The sequence below is a fragment of the Ambystoma mexicanum genome, chromosome 8, assembly GCF_040938575.1.
Source record: "Ambystoma mexicanum isolate Mex_15411 chromosome 8, UKY_AmexF1_1, whole genome shotgun sequence".
Taxonomy (NCBI): Eukaryota; Metazoa; Chordata; class Amphibia; order Caudata; family Ambystomatidae; genus Ambystoma; species Ambystoma mexicanum.
In genome coordinates, this window is record NC_090929.1 from 160,288,466 (window position 1) to 160,313,101 (window position 24,636).

General features: G+C 48.7%; 1 protein-coding gene across 10 annotated transcripts in view; it reads left to right on the forward strand.

Annotated features, from left to right (window-relative positions):
* The window catches only part of KCNT1 (potassium sodium-activated channel subfamily T member 1), a 2,308,650-nt gene extending 2,302,661 nt beyond the window's left edge, over window positions 1-5,989 (forward strand). For all 10 annotated transcript variants that reach the window (XM_069609538.1, XM_069609540.1, XM_069609539.1 and 7 more), the window contains one exon: window positions 1,134-5,989. In XM_069609538.1, coding sequence (XP_069465639.1) covers window positions 1,134-1,257 — 124 coding nt within the window. In that variant the 3' untranslated portion in view covers window positions 1,258-5,989. The remainder of the gene's footprint in view (window positions 1-1,133) is intronic.
* The last annotated feature ends 18,647 nt before the right edge of the window (window positions 5,990-24,636 follow it).

A 24,636-nucleotide genomic window follows, 5' to 3' on the forward strand; every position in this document is an offset into this window, starting at 1 on the left:
GCTCCACCTGACAATTGCGGCTGCATTACCATAAACATGTACTTTCAAGTTGGCAGTAATGCAATAAATTCCTATTGAATCTGCCTGAAATTACCACCTTCTAAAAGCAGGTGGATGCCAAAGGAATCTATCATAAACGCCTGCCTTAATCGATAATTGCAGGACGAATTTACACTTTTCCACAAACATGGTGGAAAATTGCAGGCCATTGGGCCTCATTACGACCCTGGCGGAAGACCATGGTGCTATTAGCACCATGGTCCATGCCGGTAAGTTACCGACTCCGCCATGGAGAAAGGGGGAATTACCACCCCATTACAAGGTTGGCGGGGTGGTAATTCCCCCTTCCTCCATGGCCCTTCCCCATTCCCATTTTTGCCCCATAGGGCTCAATGGGAATGGGGAAGGCGCTAAGTACGGTGCCGCAAATTGCGGCACTGTACTTAGCACCAAGGTCCCTTTGCGGGGTCCCTACTTTAACGGCTGGTAAAACCAGCCGTTAAGGTCGGGTCCCGCAAAGGGACCTCGTAATTAGGCGCTAATAGGTTAACGGCGCCGCAGCCTTTTATGGCGCCAATAACCCATTAGCTCCTGGGTCGTAATGAGGCCCATTGTCTTTGTTTTACCCTTTACTTTTCCATCACTTGGTAGAAAAGTTACAAATTCCACGGAGGGGGCCTTTTGCACCTAAGTGCAAACGGAAGTGGTCTCCTCGGTGCAATTCACATGTCCAATGAAAATGAACTCTAATGTCTTTTTCAAGGGTTGCAAAGCTCTGCCTCCAGCAGCTTCTGAAGTCACTGAGGCATGATGTCAGATGTTATGTATGTTACTCATTGACTTACCACGGGTAGTATTGCCTTCAAAGAATTCGTTTTACGTCAGACTGTGTGGTGTTAAGGGAGCCAATCCGGTTAAAGGGAAAAATCTGGGATATCATAAAAAAGCTATGAACATTCCCTTCGACAGCATGCATTTCTAACAAATCAATGGAAACTGTGGCATTACAGTAGATATACCATCAAATGTGGTGGTCTTTTCTCTCCCGGTGCCGAATCTCTGTTAATAGCCAGTAATCGTCTCACAGAAGCAAGCATGCCTGCATTTTATGTCCAACTTTTCTGTCTTTTCAGATATTTAATCCGATCCGACCCTCTTGCCCATGTCTCCAATGACTCCCACAGTCGGAAAAGCAGCTACACCTACAAACCCCAGACTGCGGGTAACCCTGAAACCAGAGATGAGACTCAGCTATGAACACAGGCAGGGGGGGTGAACGTACCCCCTTGCACCGGTCATGCATGGACTTTCAGAAAATGATTCTGAATAACACGCCGTACCAACGGTATCAAACATGCACTGACGAACATATGGAGCCATTGTCAAAACCGGCTCCTGGTGGATAAACGCAGGAGCCATCGTGGAAGAAATGACTCGAAGTCCTCTCTTTACACATTGCTCACACTGGGAGGAAAGAAGAGCTGCACGCGGCTCTCCCTGAAAGGACCTGCTCGGAACAATGTGAGGGTAAATGCAAGGAGTGACAGGAGGACGAACCAACACGAATCCCGAAAGGATGCAGGCATCTACTTCCTTCAGCCAGTAAAATCTTCGGAAATATTAAACCCTGATCGTTGAGCAAAGTCCAGTACTCAGACTCTTACAAGGAATGGATGTGGTGCATGAAACCCTCTTTTACATATGAATGCTCAATATTTATATCTTTCATAGAAGAACTGGCCAAAACAGGTCAAAATAAGCAAGACTTTTTAGCAGCCAATCGGCTCGTTGCCCTGCTGTATCACAGTATTGAAGGAGAGACAAAGAGAAAGAAACATTTTCTAAATGAAAGACATTGGAAGCAGAAAGATAAATGTTTATTTGCGATGAAAAATAGAAGCAGACACCGTAATCCCCTTTTGAAAAACCGTACTGAAAGATAACAAAAAAATTAGGAAGTCTGCTTCCGTCACACACCACCATGTTCTCACTTTATTTTCATAAGGAAGTCTAAATGAAGTCTACGGGGAAGTGTTTGGATCCCTCTATATTCACCAAAGTTTCTGAGCCCCCGTTTCACCTACTCCTGATGCCGTCTTCTTTCTCATTCCTTTGGACGATAGCCCATTCAATTTTCCAATCCCTGAATCCTCTGTCAGTGATTCCATGTGACCGGATGTGATCTCTTTGGCACTCACATATTGTTTTCTCCCTTCTGGCATCCCATCCATTTACACATATGACATATTAGTCTAGATCTCTCACCCCTGGGTTTGCTAACCGTCAAGCTCTCAGCCCCTCAGCTGCGGTCCTTACGGCTCCTTTCAAATGGATCTTCCTAAGTCACCTTCCAGTAATAAGACCCGCTTCAGATCACTGGGCAATAAAGATTCAATGAAAGCTGAAAGTGGTAAGCGCACATTAACATATCTGTCAAGAGCTAAAGAAGCACATGCATTCAGACATTCAAATGGGTGCCTTCTGACATCCTTTCTCCGATAGATGATTTCTCTTTACAGTTCCCCTGACCTTTCTCCCTAATGGACATTTATTTCCATCCGCTTGGAACCATGATCTGCTCCGTGCTCTTTCCCTTTGTGTTCCCTTTGTGTGCCTCTCCCAGTAAGACCACCTAGTATTATGCTTCTCCATTGTAAAGGTTCATTTCATGGGTGGACCGAAGCACTTTACACTGAAAAACAATGATCTGCCGCATACTGTGCTTTATGTCGAATCTTGAAAATCTCTTTGGAGAAATAATGTAAATACTTGAATTGAAACGTGAACCGTTGCTGCAAAGTAAATTGAGAACAATCCCAAAGTATCATATATTTTTCATAGTCATGGCAACTACATTATTTTGCATAGAAGAGCCATTGTGATTGTTCATTAGTTTCATTGGCTGAGCATGTTGCAAGAAATGTATCACGCAGGTCAGATTGCTGTATACGGCTTTACCACATTGAGTCATGTTACCGTGCATATATTTTAACATTTAATTCAATGATTTCTGAGTTTGGTATATCATGAAGATCGTACCAGCGGTTAGCAATCACCTTATGAGGAATTATTGAAATCGGATCCAATGATGAGATGTTACAGAGACAATGACATTGTGTCTATATGGGCAGGAGGTTTTGTTGATCTTACGGTTTGGGTCTACTTGATCGAAAGAATTTGACCTTTCCACATTTGACTGAATTTGTTTAGCTCTTTTTTTGGTCAAAAAGGCGGGGGGAGACGCCCCGCAACACCCCTATTCCCTTACTCCACGGCTCCACCCCATGTATATATATTTAATTACATTTGACAGAATTTCAACCAAAAAAACAATTAAATAAATTTGGTCAAAAGTAAAAGGTTAAATGTTTTTGGACCAAGTATGCTAATACCGATCTTACACCAGTAATATGCCAGGAAAAGGTTTCAGGCAAGAAGACTTATAAAAATAGATTTGAAAATGTAATTTTATTGTAACCAGAATTTTGCTTCATCTTGGAATATTTCACTGGTTGCAGCCCCATTTGCAGTTTTTATTTTGCATTAGATCGCATTTGACCACTCGAAAGCCAAACTTTTTGTAACCTCTGATATGCATATAGGCACAATACTGCAACAAGTAAGTCTGCTGGTATTTAACGTCTTTATTGCAAAGTCATGCAGATGATTTGAATTTCATATCCCACAGATTCATTAAATTAATCTGTAGCATTCATCTATGGTCTGAAAGAGAGAATTATACAGAAGTGTGTTTTTAGTTCCTTAAATATATAGAATATAGATACTTAGCCGTCACTGTTTATATTGTGTGAGTAGCAGAGTGGTCTCTTTTACCTAAGCGGTACAACTATGCCAATTGATAAATTTAAATTATGTCATGACATGCACATATGAACCTTTGTATTTCTTCTATCTCTTTCACGAAGTGAGTTTGCATCCAACTAAATATGACCAAATAATGCATGCATTCATTCATATCTATCCTCTTATTGAATGTTCGCCTGCACATCAGGGACTCGTGAGACACGCATTCACATGTAAGAACATGAAAACACATAGTCATAGCAGGATTTACATGTGTGCTTAGTGGGCCATTTGCAAAGGCTACACAGTCTCGGAGGATGTCTACCCATCACATCCGATACTTTACCAGATGGGACAAAATATCAAGAACCCATGAGGTCTTACTTTTCACACTAGACATTTCATTTCCATTGCAGCTTCTTCAACTCAGTGTTGGGACTTGGGAAGACACAGTGTCCATGCAAGTTGTATGTGATTAGTATTGGACGGATATAGGAGAGAGCGTATCCAGTTTACTGTCATTATGAAGTATTTCATCCTAGGTATTGACCAGTGTCAGTCTGTTTTTTTCAAATGGAGACCTTACATTTCCATGCTGGTCTGAATATCTCATATTTCTTACACTTTGTAAATGTACATAAAATATGCATAATCCTCAATTCTGTTAATTATCACAAAAATACAGTGTTTTTAGGTTTTACCTACATGTTTGGCACTCTTCAAAATTACTTTTTTATTATATTAGATTAGTTTAGATTACATTAAATTAGATTAGATTAGATTAGATTAGATAGATTGCCGAAAGGACCAGTGGTAAAAGTACCCCTTCTGCATGAGAGAACAGAAATGTGTTATTTGATAAACATTACATTGCAAAGTACATGGAAGCCATAATGGGGGTCCTAAATGCCATCCTGGTAAATGCCTGACCTCTTCTGACCAGGTGCTCCCTAGCCATGGTGCCTACTCCCACCATATATTATACAAATAGAATCCCATGATCATGCGTGGAAGTGTAGAGTGGCACCAAAGAAATGGTGCCATTCGTGAACTGTGTGAGGAGCATGGGTTTGCCATGGCAGTTCTCATTCTAACTAGTGTAATACCTCTGCTTTCACTTGTACGGGTTCCAAGGTCAATAGGATATGACATTTTGAGTAAATACTAGTGCCAATAATTGTGTATGATCCCCTAAACTCTGTAAATATAAACTACAAGCCATGGTCTTCAATGGCCGTCTACAAAGAGAAAACACATAGCCGTGGTTTGCCATTGAGCCAAAAGAATGGGGTACCTGAAATTGCAGATGACCTAGAGATAGACTTTAGAGATTCCCTGTGGACATTTTGAGTCAATGGCCCTCATTCCGAGTTAGGAGGTAACCATGGAGTAAATAGCTTCATGGTTGCCTCCCAACTTGCCGGAAATCCGGCATGGTGTATGGAGTAATTACCGGTCCCATTCCAAGGTTGGAGGGACCGGTAATTCCCCATTCACCTTTTCCCTCCCCCATTCCCATTTCTGCCCCATAGGGCTCAATGGGAATTGGGAAGGAGGTAATTACGGCACCGCAAATTACAGTACCGTAATTACCTCCGAGGTACCTTTGCGGGTCCCGTAATTTACTCCTGCTAAAAGCAGGAGGTAAAGCGGGACCCGCAAAGGGAACTCGGAATACAGAGGTAAGGGATTACCGGCATCGGTGCCCTTATCGGCGCCGGTAATCCCTTACCTGCAACCTCGGAATGACCCCCAATGTCTTCTCATCCTCCAACTGTACGTTTACAAACTCTTATTTTGTTATGATAACCAAACTGCACAAACACCATGAGTTTTGCTCTCCCAAAAGAAAACATGAAAATACAATTTCTATATACACAAATTGAAGATGTAAAACGGTGCTTTCCTTGATTGACTGAAATGTATTTTGGAAACGAAAGTGATCTAACGAGCAGGTAGATCAATGTTAACGAGCATGTAGACTTATTTTCAGATTTTAGGAAATTGTAATTTGATGGATAAATTGTAATAATATTTTAAACATGAAATGATGACTTCACAACTATATTTGGCAAGAAATCTAATGTGTTTTTATGTATTTATTTGTACTCGATGCGCAATTGTGTATATATAAACTTATGAATTTTTGTAATAAAACATATCTGTGTATTTTATTCAGACTACATTAATCATGTCCAAGATTTTTTTTATATCAGATGTCTTTTAATCAGTAGCACATATACAATACATGAAATAAAAATGTTGGGGTGCTTGCAAACAGCTGTGTATTTACACATGTCTGGTGACTGCACCATTTATGCACTTCAAGGAAACACCTAGCTTGAACACTACAAAGTGCACATATTTTGGGGCAGGGGCTTCATTTCTTGAAGATTATCTTATGTTTATGAAATCAATTATTGTAAAGAAAACAGTTATTGTATAATCAATTCTTATTGACACGTTTCCTTTACATTCTTATTGGTGGAACATAAACTTTAAGATTTCTGGGGATTGTCACTCATCCGTTTTAGAAAAACTATATATATATATATATATATATACATATATATATGTGTTCGTTTTTTTGAAGACTCCTCCAGTCAACCAAGCATTGAGCAGCACTCTCCACAGGGAAAAATAACATTCCAGATTTGTTTTGTTTTCAAACCATTATTTCTTTAATTGCCTCCAAAAATGAGGAAAAATCACAGCATCCATAAAATTACAAAATTGGAATCCTCCCAAAGTGTGGCAATTCAATTTGCCCAGGCATTAACGCGTTTCGCGGCTGCTTGCCGCTTGTTCACAACACCGAGCCCTGTTTTTACAACATATTTAAAAGCAGCAGAGAGAGAGGGTTAGAGGTAGAAAAAGGACCAAATTCTCAGGTAGGTCCTAAAAGTATTAATCTGCGTCGGACATCTTAACACTGGGCCATTATACCATGTTAGTTGATGCATCAAAAGTAAACTGCCTTTTAGCTTAATAGTTTTGCGGCCTGGTTTCTCAGCCTAATTGTAGAGTTGTAAAAATTAAATAAATCTTGCAGCTGCCAACACATTGTCTAAAGTACTCTAAGTTTGTGCATGCTTGCAATCTGAACGTGCATAATTAGCTTTTTTCAATGCGAGTTTACATGCAGTAAAAATTCCCCCTTTCCATTAGTGAGTTAAGAGGCCAATTACACTCCGAATGGTTCATTTTGTGGATGAAATGCCCTTCCAATTGTGTTTCTACATGTGCGTGCTTTGACTGTTTTGCAATTCCAAGGTGTGTTAGCTTCCTGTTAACCTTGACACAGTAAAATACCAATTAAGTACAGCTGCCAAAGAGCCACATTGTGTTTCTCAACTCATTCCAACCATGTGCGTGTTTCACAATGATCGGGCTCTCAACCCAGCAGGCAATGCATGTGATGGCTGTCATGTGAAAAGATGTAAAGTGCATAGTGCATACATCTATATATCCGTTCTAAGCTAAGAGACTAAGAAGTACATGTTGCATTCGTTACCTTACAGATGTTAAAACACTTAATATGTGTCAAGATTAATAAGGTTCATAGTGCATTAGCTACCTTTAGAAAATTCATCCCCTTGATATATATCATAGCTGCATACCAGACTCATAAGGTGCATAGTGCGAAGGCCATGAGATCTTTATACATATAGAAAATGTTACAGCACCTCCATAACGGAGCCTTGACAGGATGCATGGTGCTTCTTTCTATAGGTGTAGCCACTAAATTCTCAGTTTATCTATCTTGCTAGCAATGCAGCGTGTATCAGTGTTCAAATGGTACTCCATATGTCAACCATTTGGGGGCCAATTACAACAGTGTATGTAGATTGAATGATTCTTTATAGCAATCATAGACTAGATTGACTGCCTGTTGTGTCTCTTTCTAGGAGTTGTATGGTATAGAGTGAGTGCATATTAGGGTCAGCCTTGTGTACTCTTAAAGTGCATTGTGCATTAAAGTGCAATCTTCATAAAGTGCATTGTGCATTGAAATACATATACATTTAGGTCAGAGTCATTGACTCATAAAGGGCATCGTGCATTGGCTGCATAAAACTCCTTGCACAAACCATCTAGATCAACTCCGCCATGGCAGGAGAATCATAAATTGCATCACGCTTTTTCTATCCTCCTAGATTCCACTTCCTATGTTGCATACCATACCATCTGAGCACAAAAGCTTGTCTACAGTCCATATTCACTAGTTCGTAGAGTGCATCATGCATTGGCAGCCTCTATGTCCATAGTTCAATGCTCAGACCCCACTTGATTAATGCTGCATAACTGAATCAATTAATTCATTGAACAGTGTGGAATAGAAAACAACACCAATAAAAACCATTAATCTATACAAAAATAGATAAAAACATAATCATCAATATGCATTACAAACTTTTTTTTCTCCCAAACAGATCCTGGGTCTCTACAAAATTTTCATTTGAAAGCAGTGAAGGAAAACATCAGCCAAAGACTATTGGGCATCAGTTTTACCCAGGATGGCTATCCTTCCAATCATTGCCATTGCCCATATTGTATCTTTGATCAAATGCCATTATTGTCCCAAGAAAGTGTATAACTCTTCATCAATATTGTGCTCATTTGGTTGTTTACTCTCCAAATCGGGGATGCAAAAAGTCTCTTTTTGTCTCAGGAAGAGCTCCTTATCTCCTCCCCTTGGACCAGTTTCTATTTTATGGATACCAAAGAATCAAAAACTGTCCATCTTGTTGTTGTGGCATTCTGTAAAATGTTTAGCCATAGGGTAGCATTTCTTTGTTGAATGGCTCGAACATGTTGTATATTCTGTTTTTTAATTTGCACTTGGTGCTTCCTATGTACCATTTGTGGCACGCATACGTTGGGACATACACCACATGGTCTGTCTCACAGGTGATTCTTTCAGATATCCTAATAGTCAATCCTGTGACTGGGTGTTTGTATGTTCCACAGCTATCTGCAAATTTGCAAATATTCCACTGAGGGCATTTGAAAAAACCCATCTTGTGTGTAGTGAGCCAACTAGTTTCTTTCACTTCATTTTCTTTGGGTATGAAACTTTGGACTAATGTATCTTTGAAAGATCGATTTCTTCTGAAGCTAATCTCAGGATAGTTTTTTTTAGACTTTTGGACAGATTTGGGTCAGCCAACAGAATACTCCAGTGCTTTTGTATGATTCTTCTGATGGTTTTGGCTTGGTTGTCAAAAGTTAAAATCAGACGGGTACTGTCTGAATCAGTCTTGGAAATCACTTTGTTCCTAGCTCCGGATAGGAGGGTTTGTCTGTCCAGTAATCTTGCTCTAAGGTACGTTCAATAACCTTCTTGGGGTACATTTGTCTGTGGAAACCTACTGCTTCTGCTGCTGTTCTACTTTTTTTATCATAGGTTTCGAGAGTCGTGTTATTTCTTCTCAGTCTCACAATTTCTCCATACAGTACGCTCCAAATTTAATTTTTTGGATGCCCACTTGTTGCGTGTAGTGGTGTGTTGGAGCCTGTGTTTTTTCTGTGTAATTCACAGGTTAATGTGTAATTCACAATCAGTAAAAAATGTAATCAACACCCGGCTATGGGTTTCTGTGAAACGTAGATTGTTGGAATTGGAATTCAATTTCTTGACAAACTCCAACCACGCCTTCTCCGTCCCCTTAGCCAAAGTGCCACATTCTTTGTTTGTTCTTGATTTCCATCTGTCCACACCTCCAATTCCTCCCATGCACCCATTGTCAGGTTTGCATACAACGGGGCAAAGATCGTCCCCATTGCAGTTCCCTGTATCTGTTTGAAGTACTCTTCGTTGAAGAGGAAAACATTGTTCGTTAGACATATCTCGATCATTTCCATCACCATTTTCGTGTGCTCCAGATAATTCAGAGATTTGATATCCTGGTAGTGTTTGCAAGCTGTTTTACCGTACTCATGTCCAATTGAGGTGTAGAGTGAAACCACATCCATCGTTGCCATCAGATATTCTTTCTCCCACAGTATACCTTCAATGTGGGTCAGAAAGTCGGTGGTGTCTTTAATGTACGATGGTAGTGTCAAAACGAACGGGAATAGTGCTTCGTCTATATACTTTGACATATTCTCCAGTGCTGAGCCTATTAGGCACACAATAGGTCTCCCTGGTGGCCTTTTAAGGATTTTATGTACCTTCGGGAGAAAGTATATAGTTGGTGTTATGGAATTTTTCTTCATCAAGAACTTACACGTCTGTTCAGATAGTAACCCTATTTGTTCCCATTTCTGGAGGAAAAGTTGCAACTTGTGTTCCAACTCCTTCACATGATTTTAAGCATCTTTGTGTAGCAGCTTTTATAATTCAACTGATTGATAATGTATTCGGTCTTTCTTTGTAGCACTATATTACGCCCCTTATCTGAGGGTTTGATGATGTAGTTTTTTAACTCACAAAGTTCTTTCAGTGCTTTTCTATCCAGAATGGTCATATTATCTTTGGGAAATCTGTTGTTTTGTTTCCTGCGCATGCTTTTTAGGTCCTCGATTATCAGGCTCTGGAACGCTTTGATGTGGCTACCCAATTTGGTTGCTGAATTGAACCTGGATTTTTGTTTGAGACTGCTTTTGGCCATCCAGTCTGTGGTTATACCTGATTCGGTCAAACTGTCAGGGTCTGACTCCACATCCATGCCCTTTTCCGGTTCCAATAGGTCTTTTAGTATATCGAGTTCTTTGATGGTGATGTCTGTCTTTCCTACTTTTACCTCTTTCTTACATTGGCTGGGAGTATTGGTCGCAAAACATTTCTTTAGGCGGACTTTTCCTACGAAGTGATCAAAGTCAATTCTGGTTTGTGCATACTCATTACCAGCAGTGGGACAGTAATTCAGACCCAGGCTTAATATTTTCTTCTGGTCGGCCGTTAAATTATGTTCAGAAAAATTGATTATCTTGAAGCTGCCTTCTTCCTCCTCACAAGTCGCAATCATTTGCCAGAGCGCAGAGATCTGGCCAGGGTATTGTTCATTGCATTTCCTGCTCCACTGCCCCCACCTCATTGCTTTCGGCCTCCTCGGCCTCTGCCCCGATTTTGGGTTCCACCTCTTGCTTGCTTGTTTTTTCTGCCATCTTGGCGTATATTTATTTATTGATATTTCATAAATGTGCTTTGTCCCTTAAATACTATGGACAAAATACACTTACGTGTATGCTTGAATAGTTTTAGTATAAAGCTGCTTAACTAGTATTTGCTGAACTGTATTTGATGTTCTGGGTCTTATTTAAAAAACATATATATGTACATTAAATGAAAAAATATAGTTTTAAGACAATAGGAGGGGAAAGTGTTTATAACTGTGCACTACCCTATCTATATACCCCAATTGCTGAGTGTTGTACTTTCTGTTGTCGCCTAGAGAAAGGGTTCTTTGTTCTGGTAAAAGGCACAGCACTGTGCTCCATTATTAGCATGAGCTATTAGGTAGCATTGCCACCTATAAACTGAAACTATTGCATTAGAGTACAGATAGGGAGAAATGGCATGTGAGGAGGGACACAAAGCTTGCAGGTGTTGTTTGGTTATTTGCCCACTCATTGACTGCCCATAGCCTTTCAGATCCATATGGCCATTCCCACCCAGTTCCTACCCCTGGACGCCCAAACCACCTCCTCATGGGAACGCTTTGAGCTCACTTTACTCAAGCCTTAACATCAAACTTTGCACTCGAAGTGCCTGCAAGTGTATTAAATATTATTTTTGTATTTACTTTTTTGGTTCGTCATAAAAATGAATCATGGTAAAACAAATACAGAGATCAATCAAACGAGAAAACTAGAAGCATAGGCGCGTTATAAATGCCATATCATATCATACACTGAAATCAAATCAACATTTCAGGTAAAAGGAAAAACAAAAAAAGGAAATGGGGGAGAGGAAGGGCTGAACATGATAAACACATAAATCATTAAAAGTGCCCCATATATCATACCTGTCCTATTGCTGGATTTGGAAAGACACTTTCTCCCTGTTTGAAAGAATTTACAAACTGTACAGCCAGTCATCAATAGTAGGTTGCGCGCCACGCTCCCACAGCCCCATTAGTGTTTTTGAGCCATCAAGAGGGGTCTCTACACCCCAAAAGTTTTTTCAAAGCATTACTCTGAGAGATAATTACTTAAGTGGAGTTGTAAACACACTACTTGTGTAATATAAATGTCTTAACCAGTTCTGCCTTCAGCCACTCGATGTATAAGAACTATGTGTGTCCTTCACTGAAGTCCTGTTAAAACAAGCACTGGCAAAGCCAACAGTCTTGGCTTGTGTATAAGTATTAGGCATTTGCCAGGCACTGTTATTAGATGCCTGTGTACTTACAGCATTGTGCACCTGCTATCATCAATGGCCAGTTAATACCACTATGACAGTGCCTGGCAAGTGCCTTTCCCATGCCTACACAAAAGCCTAAACTGTTTGCATTGCCAATTCTTGTTTGAAAGGGAATGAAAGGGTAACTCTCTGAGAACAAGGAACCAGTAAAAACATGGCATTGTTCAATAATATGGTATGGTGTGGTAATGTTTATTTGTATAGTGCCTACACACAGGCAAGTGTTTGAAAGTGCTCAAGGAGGGAGGGTACACGGATAAAAACAACAGTTGTTCAGAGCCCTTGAAATTCTGAAGCAATGATGGGCTGCACAGGCACAGTAGGTGCATATAACACAGTTAACAGTGGAGATAACAGCAAAGAGGTCTGACGACGATTCTGCAGTTTTTCCAAGTGCCATAAGGAGTCGCCATGCAGGGAGTGAAGACAAGGGAGAACAGACGGATGATCTCCAGGCGTGGTGCTTGAGGATACATTTTTCATAACCAAAGGTTATGAAAAGGTATTAAATAACGGGTGTTGCGAATCGCCGTTTTGCGACAGGCAAGTCGGTGGTCTCCGAGAGTGGATCATAGAGACGTTGAACAGCGTGCGGGACCAGTTCACAAATGAGTTACTAGGATTGAATGTAAGATACTCTTGGGGAGAATATTTAATTTGTTGATTATTTACTGGTAGTACTTCTCACTTACGACCAGGGGCATAGACAGGCTCTGATCTAAGGGGCAAGACAAGCCCTCTTTTGCCCACTGCCCAACCTGCCTGCATGCAGGGAAAGGGGTGAGTGTGGAGTGGGCAGCTACTGTTAATGAGGTACAGGAATACTGATCACAGTGGGGTACAAGTGAACATTAAAAGGCTCACACAAGTGCTCACACAGAACAGAAGTGAGCCCAGAAGGCAGATGAAGCACTCGAGCCCAATAAGCCCTGGGGCTCGGTCTGCAGCACAGCTCTCGCCATTACAAAAAATCAAATGATTTTACTGCCTTACATAGATGGACATGGGTTATAGACACACCGCTTGTTGCACAATACTTTCCTTCTCTGGCTGTTGTATGTTGGAATGTCCTTCTACAGTTGCACAGTGAGACCCCTCCCTACATGGAGCCCTCTCCTATAAAGGGATAAGAACACGGGCAGCCTCAGCAGAAAGACCCTGCTGCTAAAAAGAAACACAAGTAAATTGCAGTAACAACTGAGAATATCCCAAGCTCAGCACCAAGACTCTGCCTGGCCACACGTTGAAATGGACCTTTACACCTTTATGTCGGAATAAATAAATCAAAACAACACACCCTCTGGAAGGTACTCTTTTTCACTTGTACCTGTCCCTTTAAATTCATGTATTCCAACTTTGTCATGCACACATTCAGGTTGCTTAATTTTGACAAACACATTTCTCAAATACAAAAAAATACTACAATGTTTTCACAATAAAAAGTCACTTGCACTACAATATTCTGATTTGCTGCATCATCATTCACAGTACACATTTCATTTAAGTGGTCGGGTTAGTAAGTGACACGTTCAATTTCTTACGCTCCATGTAAACAATGTATTGCGCTATTTGTTTGTACTATTGCACTTGTGCAAAAGCCAACCCATTCCATATCCATTTAAATTGTTAGGTAGCCTCAAAGATGCAAACAATAACAGCACCATTATATTATGTGCTGAAATGTCCTGTCTTAGACACTACCAGGCCGATTCATGGAATAATTAGCGCGGCGCAAGTGGCCAAAAACGTGCGAATCGCAGTGGAATAGCGAAAATCGCAGTGCAAGTGCGAAAATCGCACGAAAAGCAGCGCACGTCGATTCATGGAAGGCCGTGCGCGAGAAAACCAGCGGATGTGCGATAAAAAAGTGCGCCGCGCACGTTGGCGCACAGGCCATCTAACAGCGTGCGCCAGGTCACAGCGAAAATCGCACAGGCCACAGCGAAATTCGCACATAGCGCGGCGCACGCAACAAAAGTAGGCGGAACACGGGCGTAACACTCGGAATGGGGAACAACTTGCAAAAACGTGGGCGTCACGGGGGAAGTACAGGGCACAAGTGCGCGGAACGCCCACACGCTCGCCTACAACACGTATTCATGGAATAGAATAGGGCAAAAAAGCGCACGCTCAAACCAGCGCACAGGCACAAACACGACCGCCACAAGAAAGCAGGCGGTAGCGTCTCTGCGGCTGTAAGAAATGTGCGCCAAAAGGTGCGCCAACAAATAGCACCTATATACTGCCATGATGAATGTCGTATACTGTGGCCCTCCAGGACAAATGACGTGCAAAGGGGTACCCACAAACACGGACACCCGCTGACAAAAAATACATGTGCGTGTATACCGGGGTGCGCGGGAAGTCTCAGACGCGATTTCAGCAGGGTACAACTTCACGCGATCGGGCCTGGGGGAGCGGGCTACGTGTATTTCAGGGGTTCGCGTGAAGTTTTTCACGCGATCGGGCCTGGGGGAGCGGGCTACGTGTATTACAGGGGTTCGCGTGAAGTTTTTCACGCGATCGGGCCTGGGGGAGCGGGCTACGTGTATTACAGGGGGAGCGGGCTACGTGTATTACAGGGGTTCGCGTGAAGTTTCTCACGCGATCGGGCCTGGGGGAGCGGGCTACGTGTATTACAGGGGTTTGCGTGAAGTTTTTCACGTGATCGGGCCTGGGGGAGCGGGCTACGTGTATTACAGGGGTTCGCGTGAAGTTTCTCACGCGATCGGGCCTGGGGGAGCGGGCTATGTGTATTTCAGGGGTTCGCGTGAAGTTTTTCACGCGATCGGGCCTGGGGGAGCGGGCTACGTGTATTTCAGGGGTTCGCGTGAAGTTTTTCACGCGATCGGGCCTGGGGGAGCGGGCTACGTGTATTTCAGGGGTTCGCGTGAAGTTTTTCACGCGATTAGCCAGGGTACGTGTATTTCAGGGGTGCGCGGGAAGTTCCACACGCGAATATACTGGGCGCGTGTATTTCAGGGGTGCGCGGGAACTTCCACACGCGATTCCATCAGGGTAGGTGTATTTCAGGGGTGCGCGGGAAGTTCCACACGCGATTCCATCAGGGTACGTGTATTTCAGGGGTGTGCGGGAAGTTCCACACGCGAATATCCTGGGCGCGTGTATTTCAGGGGTGCGCGGTAAGTTCCACACGCGAATAGCCTGGGCGCGTGTATTTCAGGGGTGCGCGGGAAGTTCCACACGCGAATAGCCTGGGCGCGTGTATTTCAGGGGTGCGCGGGAAGTTCCACACGCGAATAGCCTGGGCGCGTGTATTTCAGGGGTGCGCGGGAAGTCCCACACGCGATTACAGCAGGGTACGTGTATTTCAGGGGTGCGCGGGAATTTCCACATGCGAATAGCCTGGGCGCGTGTATTTCAGGGGTGCGCGGGAAGTTCCACACGCGAATAGCCTGGGCGCGTGTATTTCAGGGGTGCGCGGGAATTTCCACACGCGAATAGCCTGGGCGCGTGTATTTCAGGGGTGCGCGGGAAGTCCCACACGCGATTACAGCAGGGTACGTGTATTTCAGGGGTGCGCGGGAATTTCCACACGCGAATAGCCTGGGCGCGTGTATTTCAGGGGTGCGCGGGAAGTCCCACACGCGATTACAGCAGGGTACGTGTATTTCAGGGGTGCGTGGGAATTTCCACACGCGAATAGCCTGGGCGCGTGTATTTCAGGGGTGCGCGGGAATTATCACACGCGATTTGGCTTGGTACGTGTATTACAGGGGTGCGTGGGAAGTTACACACGCGATTAGGCTGGGTGGGTCCTCACAGGTGTTCCCTGTACACCCTCCACGGCCCCTGCAGGCAGTCCACAAAACAGGGGACTACCCTGCACACCTGCTCATGTCTCCCACCACCCCCACCCCCCAGCAGTGCAGGGGCAGCCTCCACCAGGCACCCGCTCATGTCCCCTATCACCGCCACCCCCCCGCCACCAGGGGCACCCTCCACCAGGCCCCCACTCATGTCTCCCACCACCCCCACCCCCCAGTCACCAGGGGCAGCCTCCACCAGGCACCCACTCATGTCCCCTATCACCCCCACCCCCCCAGTCACCAGGGGCACCATCCACCAGGCCCCCACTCATGTCTCCCACCACCCCCACCCCCCCAATCACCAGGGGCACCCTTCACCAGGCCCCACTCATGTCTCCCACCACCCCCACCCCCCCAGCCACCAGGGGCAGCCTCCACCAGGCCCCCACTCATGTCTCCCACCACCCCCACCCCCCAGTCACCAGGGGCAGCCTCCACCAGGCACCCACTCATGTCCCCTATCACCCCCACCCCCCCAGTCACCTGGGGCACCCTCCACCAGGCCCCCACTCATGTCTCCCACCACCCCCACCCCCCCAGTCACCAGGGGCACCCTCCACCAGGCCCCCACTCATGTCTCCCACCACCCCCACCCCCCAGTCACCAGGGGCAGCCTCCACCAGGCACCCACTCATGTCCCCTATCACCCCCACCCCCCCAGTCACCAGGGGCACCCTCCACCAGGCCCCCACTCATGTCTCCCACCACCCCCACCCCCCCAGTCACCAGGGGCACCCTCCACCAGGCCCCCACTCATGTCTCCCACCACCCCCACCCCCCAGCAGTGCAGGGGCACCCTCCACCAGGCCCCCACTCATGTCCCCTATCACCGCCACCCCCCCGCCACCAGGGGCACCCTCCACCAGGCCCCCACTCATGTCTCCCACCACCCCCACCCCCCAGTCACCAGGGGCACCCTCCACCAGGCCCCCACTCATGTCTCCCACCACCCCCACCCCGCAGCAGTGCAGGGGCAGCCTCCACCAGGCACCCACTCATGTCTCCTATCACCCCCACCCCCCCAGTCACCAGGGGCACCCTCCACCAGGCCCCCACTCATGTCTCCCACCACCCCCACCCCCCAGTCACCAGGGGCAGCCTCCACCAAGCACCCACTCATGTCCCCTATCACCCCCACCCCCCCAGTCACCTGGGGCACCCTCCACCAGGCCCCCACTCATGTCTCCCACCACCCCCACCCCCCCAGTCACCAGGGGCACCCTCCACCAGGCCCCCACTCATGTCTCCCACCACCCCCACCCCCCAGTCACCAGGGCAGCCTCCACCAGGCACCCACTCATGTCCCCTATCACCCCCACCCCCCCAGTCACCAGGGGCACCCTCCACCAGGCCCCCACTCATGTCTCCCACCACCCCCACCCCCCCAGTCACCAGGGGCACCCTCCACCAGGCCCCCACTCATGTCTCCCACCACCCCCACCCCCCAGCAGTGCAGGGACACCCTCCACCAGGCCCCCACTCATGTCCCCTATCACCGCCACCCCCCCGCCACCAGGGGCACCCTCCACCAGGCCCCCACTCATGTCTCCCACCACCCCCACCCCCAGTCACCAGGGGCAGCCTCCACCAGGCACCCACTCATGTCCCCTATCACCCCCACCCCCCCAGTCACCTGGGGCACCCTCCACCAGGCCCCCACTCATGTCTCCCACCACCCCCACACCCCCAGTCACCAGGGGCACCCTCCACCAGGCCCCCACTCATGTCTCCCACCACCCCCACCCCCCAGTCACCAGGGGCAGCCTCCACCAGGCACCCACTCATGTCCCCTATCACCCCCACCCCCCCAGTCACCAGGGGCACCCTCCACCAGGCCCCCACTCCTGTCTCCCACCACCCCCACCCCCCCAGTCACCAGGGGCACCTCCACCAGGCCCCACTCATGTCTCCCACCACCCCCACCCCCCCAGCCACCAGGGGCAGCCTCCACCAGGCCCCCACTCATGTCTCCCACCACCCCCACCCCCCAGTCACCAGGGGCAGCCTCCACCAGGCACCCACTCATGTCCCCTATCACCCCCACCCCCCCAGTCACCTGGGGCACCCTCCACCAGGCCCCCACTCATGTCTCCCACCACCCCCACCCCCCCAGTCACCAGGGGCACCCTCCACCAGGCCCCCACTCATGTCTCCCACCACCCCCACCCCCCAGTCACCAGGGGCAGCCTCCACCAGGCACCCACTCATGTCCCCTATCACCCCCACCCCCCCAGTCACCAGGGGCACCCTCCACCAGGCCCCCACTCATGTCTCCCACCACCCCCACCCCCCCAGTCACCAGGGGCACCCTCCACCAGGCCCCCACTCATGTCTCCCACCACCCCCACCCCCCAGTCACCAGGGGCACCCTCCACCAGGCCCCCACTCATGTCTCCCACCACCCCCACCCCCCCGCCACCAGGGACACCCTCCACCAGGCCCCCACTCATGTCTCCCACCACCCCCACCCCCCAGCAGTGCAGGGGCAGCCTCCACCAGGCACCCACTCATGTCCCCTATCACCCCCACCCCCAAGTCATCAGGGGCACCCTCCACCAGGCCCCCACTCATGTCTCCCACCACCCCCACCCCCCCAGTCACCAGGGGCAGCCTCCAGCAGGCCCCCACCCATGTCCCCCTGCCCCCAGGTCCTGACGATACACAATCATGGCAGTAATGGGCAGCATACCCAGCACAAACACCCAGGCAAGGATTGCATCCACCCACATAGTGAATGCAATTACATGACACAACCCCAATGGCAAGTATGTAAATGAACACATGTCCGTCACACACACATACACAATGGCTGCAAGTGAATGTCAAAACCCATATCATGACATGTATGAAACCAAAGACAAAATAACACAAGTGGAAGTAAAAATAAAAAATGTATTAAAGATTAAAAATAAGTAAACAAATCAAACATACAACTATGTGGATAACAAAATAAATGGTCCATGTTGGAGAACCAAAGTAAAAATCAAAAAACGAAAAAGGAATACAAAAACAAATGTTGACCAAAGCAATATCAAGTAGAAGCAAAAGAATGAAAAACCATTTCCACATGGTGAACACAATAATGAAAAAAAGAAAATGTTCCTTCAAAAAACAAACTAAATACAGGAATGTACCAGGGTCCATGAGCCCAACACCATAAAGGAAACCTACTACTACCTAATGAAAAAAATATATACAAAAAAGTGGCCATTGTCCGAGCGGTCCAAAATAATAAAAACAAATAAAGGAAACCTAACACTAACTAACTATATAACTATATACAAATGCAGCGGGCAAGTCCTGCGGCTCACTTGTTGATGTTGCTGGCCAGGGCATCATCGAACTCCATGTCGATGTCCTGGAGGCGGGACTCTGTCCTGGCCCCGAGGTCTCGCAGGGATAACCCCATGTTCAGCTCAAACTCCCTGCGAGCTTCCTCGAGGCACTCAGCCCGCCTCAACGCCCGACGCATGGAGAACTCCGCCCTGACCATGGCGAGCCGCTCCTCTTCCGCCCGCTGCCGCTCCGCACCTATCCGCTGGACCAACTGCTCCCACACGGAAGACACCACCATCCCAGGGTTGCCCTGCCCTCCGGCCGATGACTGCCCCTCTGATCTTGATGGCCCCGAGCCATGATGCCTCCCACGTCGAGCCCGCTGCTGCCTCCGACGCCACTGCCTCTGCCAGCACGACGGCATCCAGGCTGATGGAAACCACCGACGCCGTCGTGCACGTGCCCTGCCTGATGATGCTGTCACATCTTCCATCTGCTGGGGTCCAGTTGCTGTGTTGTCCACCCCTGCTGGACCTCCGACTCCCAACTGTGGCAGGGATGGGATCCCCACCGAGCTGGCTGCATTGGTCGGGGCAGGTCCACAGGGGGCCCTGGTGGCATCTGGCCTGGAAGACGGCAAGGAGAACGACTGGTGGATAGCCTGCACAGAGGAGGAGAGGGCCGCCACATTGGCCAACACATGCAGGAAACCCCCGAACATGGCCGATCCCAATTGGGCCACGTCGGCACGGTGCACTTCGTGATGACGTGCGTGCTCCTCCCGGGAAGCACGCACGGCATCACGAATCACAGCCGTGCGCATCGCGACCCCAATCAGGACCTTCTCCGCACGGCCAGGGGTTCCCACGTCCGCAGGTGGAGGGGAGTCAGGTGACATGGGCATCCCCTCTACCTGCGGACGGGCCTGGGACGGGGCATCCCTGCTGGTGCATGGTGGTGCACTCACAGGGTCAGGGACAGCGACATGCACAGGCCCCTCCACGGTGACCTGTGCTGCCTCCTGCCCCTGGCCCTGGACTGCACCACTTGCACCAGCAGGGATGCCCCCACCAGGCCCCATGTGTGCCCCAGTGGCGGCCTTCTCCTCCTCTGTGCAAACCACCAACCTGGATGGCTCCTCACCGTCTCCCACCGTAGCAGGCCCCTGTGGGGGCTCACCCACCCCTTCCGCTGCAGCCGTGGGGGCATCCCCGCCGCCTTGCTCCACAGCGCCGTCTCCGCCCTCTTCTTCACTAGCCGCTGCGTAGAGGGAGACAAAGAACACAAGCATCAGGGCACTGTACAATGGTCCCCTAGACAGGAAGCAATAGCAGATGAGCACCACTGTCAAAGTACACTTCCATCATGTCCCTCCACAACACATGGGTCAGTCCAGGCAAAACACACACAGTAACAGGCATGGTGCATGCCATGGACATTTCCATGCATGTCCAATGGACTCTTGAAACATTCAATGATATGTAACTCACATGCATCATGGCTCATGCCTATCACATGCACACACTTCACCTCAGTCACATCCATCTGGCCCCAAACACACCAAACACAGCGGATACAAGGGTAATTTGGCTGCTTCACTGAATCTGTGCATTGTCACACACATGTGTCATGCATCCATGGCATGCACAAGTCACAGACACGCAGGTCAGGCACACAGACATGGCTACCATATATGTACCTGGCATCAGCACCCATCCCTCACCCCCACCCATGTCCAGGTACAGAGACTGGCATGCTCTCATGTTCAAAATATGCATAGGGCTCCCCATGCGGCATTTGAACACAAGCAACAACCATGTGGGTCACACATCACTCGTCGCACATGCATTACCATGATGTCCCTGCACACATACATGCATACATGGCCTATGGCACACATACAGGCAAGTATCATAGAACCAGCACACCGCAACATGCCCTGTCTCACACAGTAATGCTTGGACACTTACCGCTCAACTCCAGACGGGCCTCCCTCTCAAGGATCTGGGCGTGGAGCGCTGGGCGTACGCGTTCCAGGACCCTCATCTGGATGGAACTCATGCGGCCCCGGCCCCCCTCCACGAGGCGCCGGGCCTTCACAAGGGTCCTGGACCTCAAGTCCTCCCAGCACTTCTTGATCTTCAGGACGTCGCGGGTTGCCACCCCCTCCGCGTTGATGGCAACCACACAGTCGGCCCAGATCCTCTGCCGTCCATCCTTGCTGGCGCGGGACGATCCAAAGAGGGCATCATACTGCCCCAGGACATGCTCCACCAGGACACCAACTTCGGTGGCAGTGAAGCTGGTGCCCCTCTGCCCCTCTGGCCTGGGGTTGCCACTGGTGCCAGATGTGGAAGTGCCCGACATGGCAACCCCAGAGGCAGGTGTGGGTGGGCAACTGGGTCCTGGGGCTGGGCTGTGGAGCGATGTAATCCCAGTCGGGAGTCTTCAGTTCCAGCAGGGGTGGACACAGCAACTGGACCCCTGCAGATGGCTGATGTGCAGGCACCAAATGGCAGGGCACGGTGGCAGCAGGCAGGCAGGCAGGCAGCAGCAGATGGCACGTGGGAGGCTGCTCGGGGCAGTAACTCGGCCTTCTGGGCAGGAGCGTGGTCTTCCGTGTGTTTTCGCGTGGCCAGCTTGATACGGAGTGATTTGGCACGTGAAAATCCTGCACGTCAGCGTGAAATCCGAGGAAAGGCCCTTAGCGCGTAAGCGCGTCAGCACGCATACGCGATTCTATTGGACCAGAGTCCCTCAGCGCGTAAGCGCGTCTGTGACGTGACCCGCACGGGTGTTCCCCACTCAGCATGTGATGACGGGGCACACGTGGAAATACTGCACGTCAGAGTGTCATTGCGTGTAATTGGACAAAAGTGCGCGTACACGCGATTGGCCTATGTACGTGTATTTCATGGGTGCGCGGCCACTTACACACGCAAGTACGTCAGCGGACCTGTATCCCGTGGTGCGTGTGAATTTCCACACGCTATTGGACTGGGAACTGGATTCCAGGGGTGCGCGGGTCACACGCTGTATCCCGTGGTGCGTGTGAATTTCCACACGCTATTGGACTGGGAACTGGATTCCAGGGGTGCGCGGGTCACACGCTGTATCCCGTGGTGCGTGTGAATTTCCACATGCTATTGGACTGGGAACTGGATTCCAGGGGTGCGCGGGTCACACGCTGTATCCCGTGGTGCGTGTGAATTTCCACACGCAATTGGACTGGGAACTGTATTCCAGGGGTGCGCGGGTCACACGCTCGCCTAGAACACGCGCAAAGCATAAATTTGCGCACTTTAACAATAACAAGCTCAGACGCCAGGATGAACATACCGTTCCTAGCAGCAGTGGCAGTGGGCTACCAAAAGAGGAGGAGGAGGATAGTCAGGGCCAGAATATTCACACCCAGAACCAGCCTTTTCGGGATGCCTGATGACCAGGTGTATGGGAGGTACAGGTTTCCACCACACATTATACTGGACCTGGTGAGTGAGTGGGAGGATGACCTCACATCACCCACCCTGTGCTCCCAAGTACTCAGCCCCCTGGAGAAGGTCCTCAATGTACTGCACTTCTTAGCCACTGGATCATTTCAGCGGACAAGTGCCATAGTGGGTGGGGTGTCACAGGCCACCCAGTCACGCTGCCTACACCAGGTCTTGAACATCATGACTGCACGCCCATCAGTCCGCAGGCACATATACCTGCCCAGAACACCTGCAGAAAGGCATGCTGCCGCCCTGGATTTTTACGGTGTGGCACGATTCCCCAAAGTGCTAGGTGCCATCGACTGCACCCATGTGGCTCTACGTCCCCCCAGGGCATCTGAGCACATCTATAGGAATCGCAAGCACTGGCATTCCATCAACGTGCAGGTAGCATGTAATGCCAAGGGAATCATCACCTCAGTATATGCCAACTATCCCGGGTCCACCCACGACAGCTTCATTTACCGAATGTCCACCCTAAGCCGGGACCTAGAAGCTGGGCGGCATGGCGATACATGGCTGCTTGGTGAGTATGTATGCCACTGCACATGCATGCATGTTGGATACTGAGCAAGGTCACAACCCCACCAATGATACCAATCACCACCTCCACAGGGGAAAGTGCCTACCCTCTCAGCCCCCACATGATGACGCCAATTCGGAACCCCACCACGCCACCCGAGGTAAGATATAACACAGCCCACATTACGACCCGGGGCATAGTGGAGCGCACATTCGGAGTGCTAAAGTCACGCTTTCGCTCCCTTGACCGTTCTGGCGGGCAGCTGTTATACGCTCCCCCAGTAGTGTGCAGGATCATAGTGGCAGCATGTGTCCTGCACAACGTTGCAACACGCCGGGGCCTGGCCGTGGACATGGTGGTGGCCCCACATCCCCAACCACATGCACAGCCGCTGCGCATGGGAGGGGAAAGGGCACGGGGGGAGGCAGCCCGTACACAGCTAGTGGCTAATTACTTCACATAGAAATCACACCCCTGTGGAGTGCACACTGCCCTGGCACATTCCATCTGACAATCAATGATGACTCAACCTGACACTGATCCTGAATGTCTGGAGAATGAACCGTGAATACCATATCAGCCTGAGATTGTTCACCTGGAAGTGTCACAATGTGTGCATCCCTACCCACACAGACACCACCAATGCAGTTTTGTGAAGTTACACATTCAAGCAGCTAAAATGATTACCCACTTGCAAAATGCAACAAGAGGACAGTGCCATGTCAGCCAACCCAACCCCAGCACCGCCACACGACACACCGTGCCATGTCATGCTAATTGCAGGTAAACAAAGTAATCCCCACAACATGACACTAGTCTCACTATGTACAGTGTCCCTATTAGAAACCTGCAACACCTGAAATGCTCACAGCAATGCCGGACCAACAACATACTTGAGCACGTAGTACCATTAACATGACATCCCAAATGTTACATATTAGTAGTCTCACCACCTGGAAATGCCTGCACTCCCACCACTACCAACTGTGCAGTGTTGGCGCCATGTAGAGTTGTAGGTGCACTGCTGCCAACATGGACCCCATCTCCAGACTAGAGGTCCTTGTGTAGACATGAGGAAGGGACCTGCAAATTGGGAGGTAGACACAGAAGATGAGTTACACATCAATGCAACATGCAGTGTACAACACAACAGCAATATGCACTAGGAATGTATACACAGTATTGACTACAGACTGCCCACACAGCTCATGGGAGTCCAACGTCACTGTGTAATTCACTGTCACTTGGGCACACCCTTTGCAAGCCCATGGAAACGGGAAGCAGGAGGGGTGTGTGTGACTCAAACCCAAGCATCTGAACCAAATACATTACAAGCCTGCA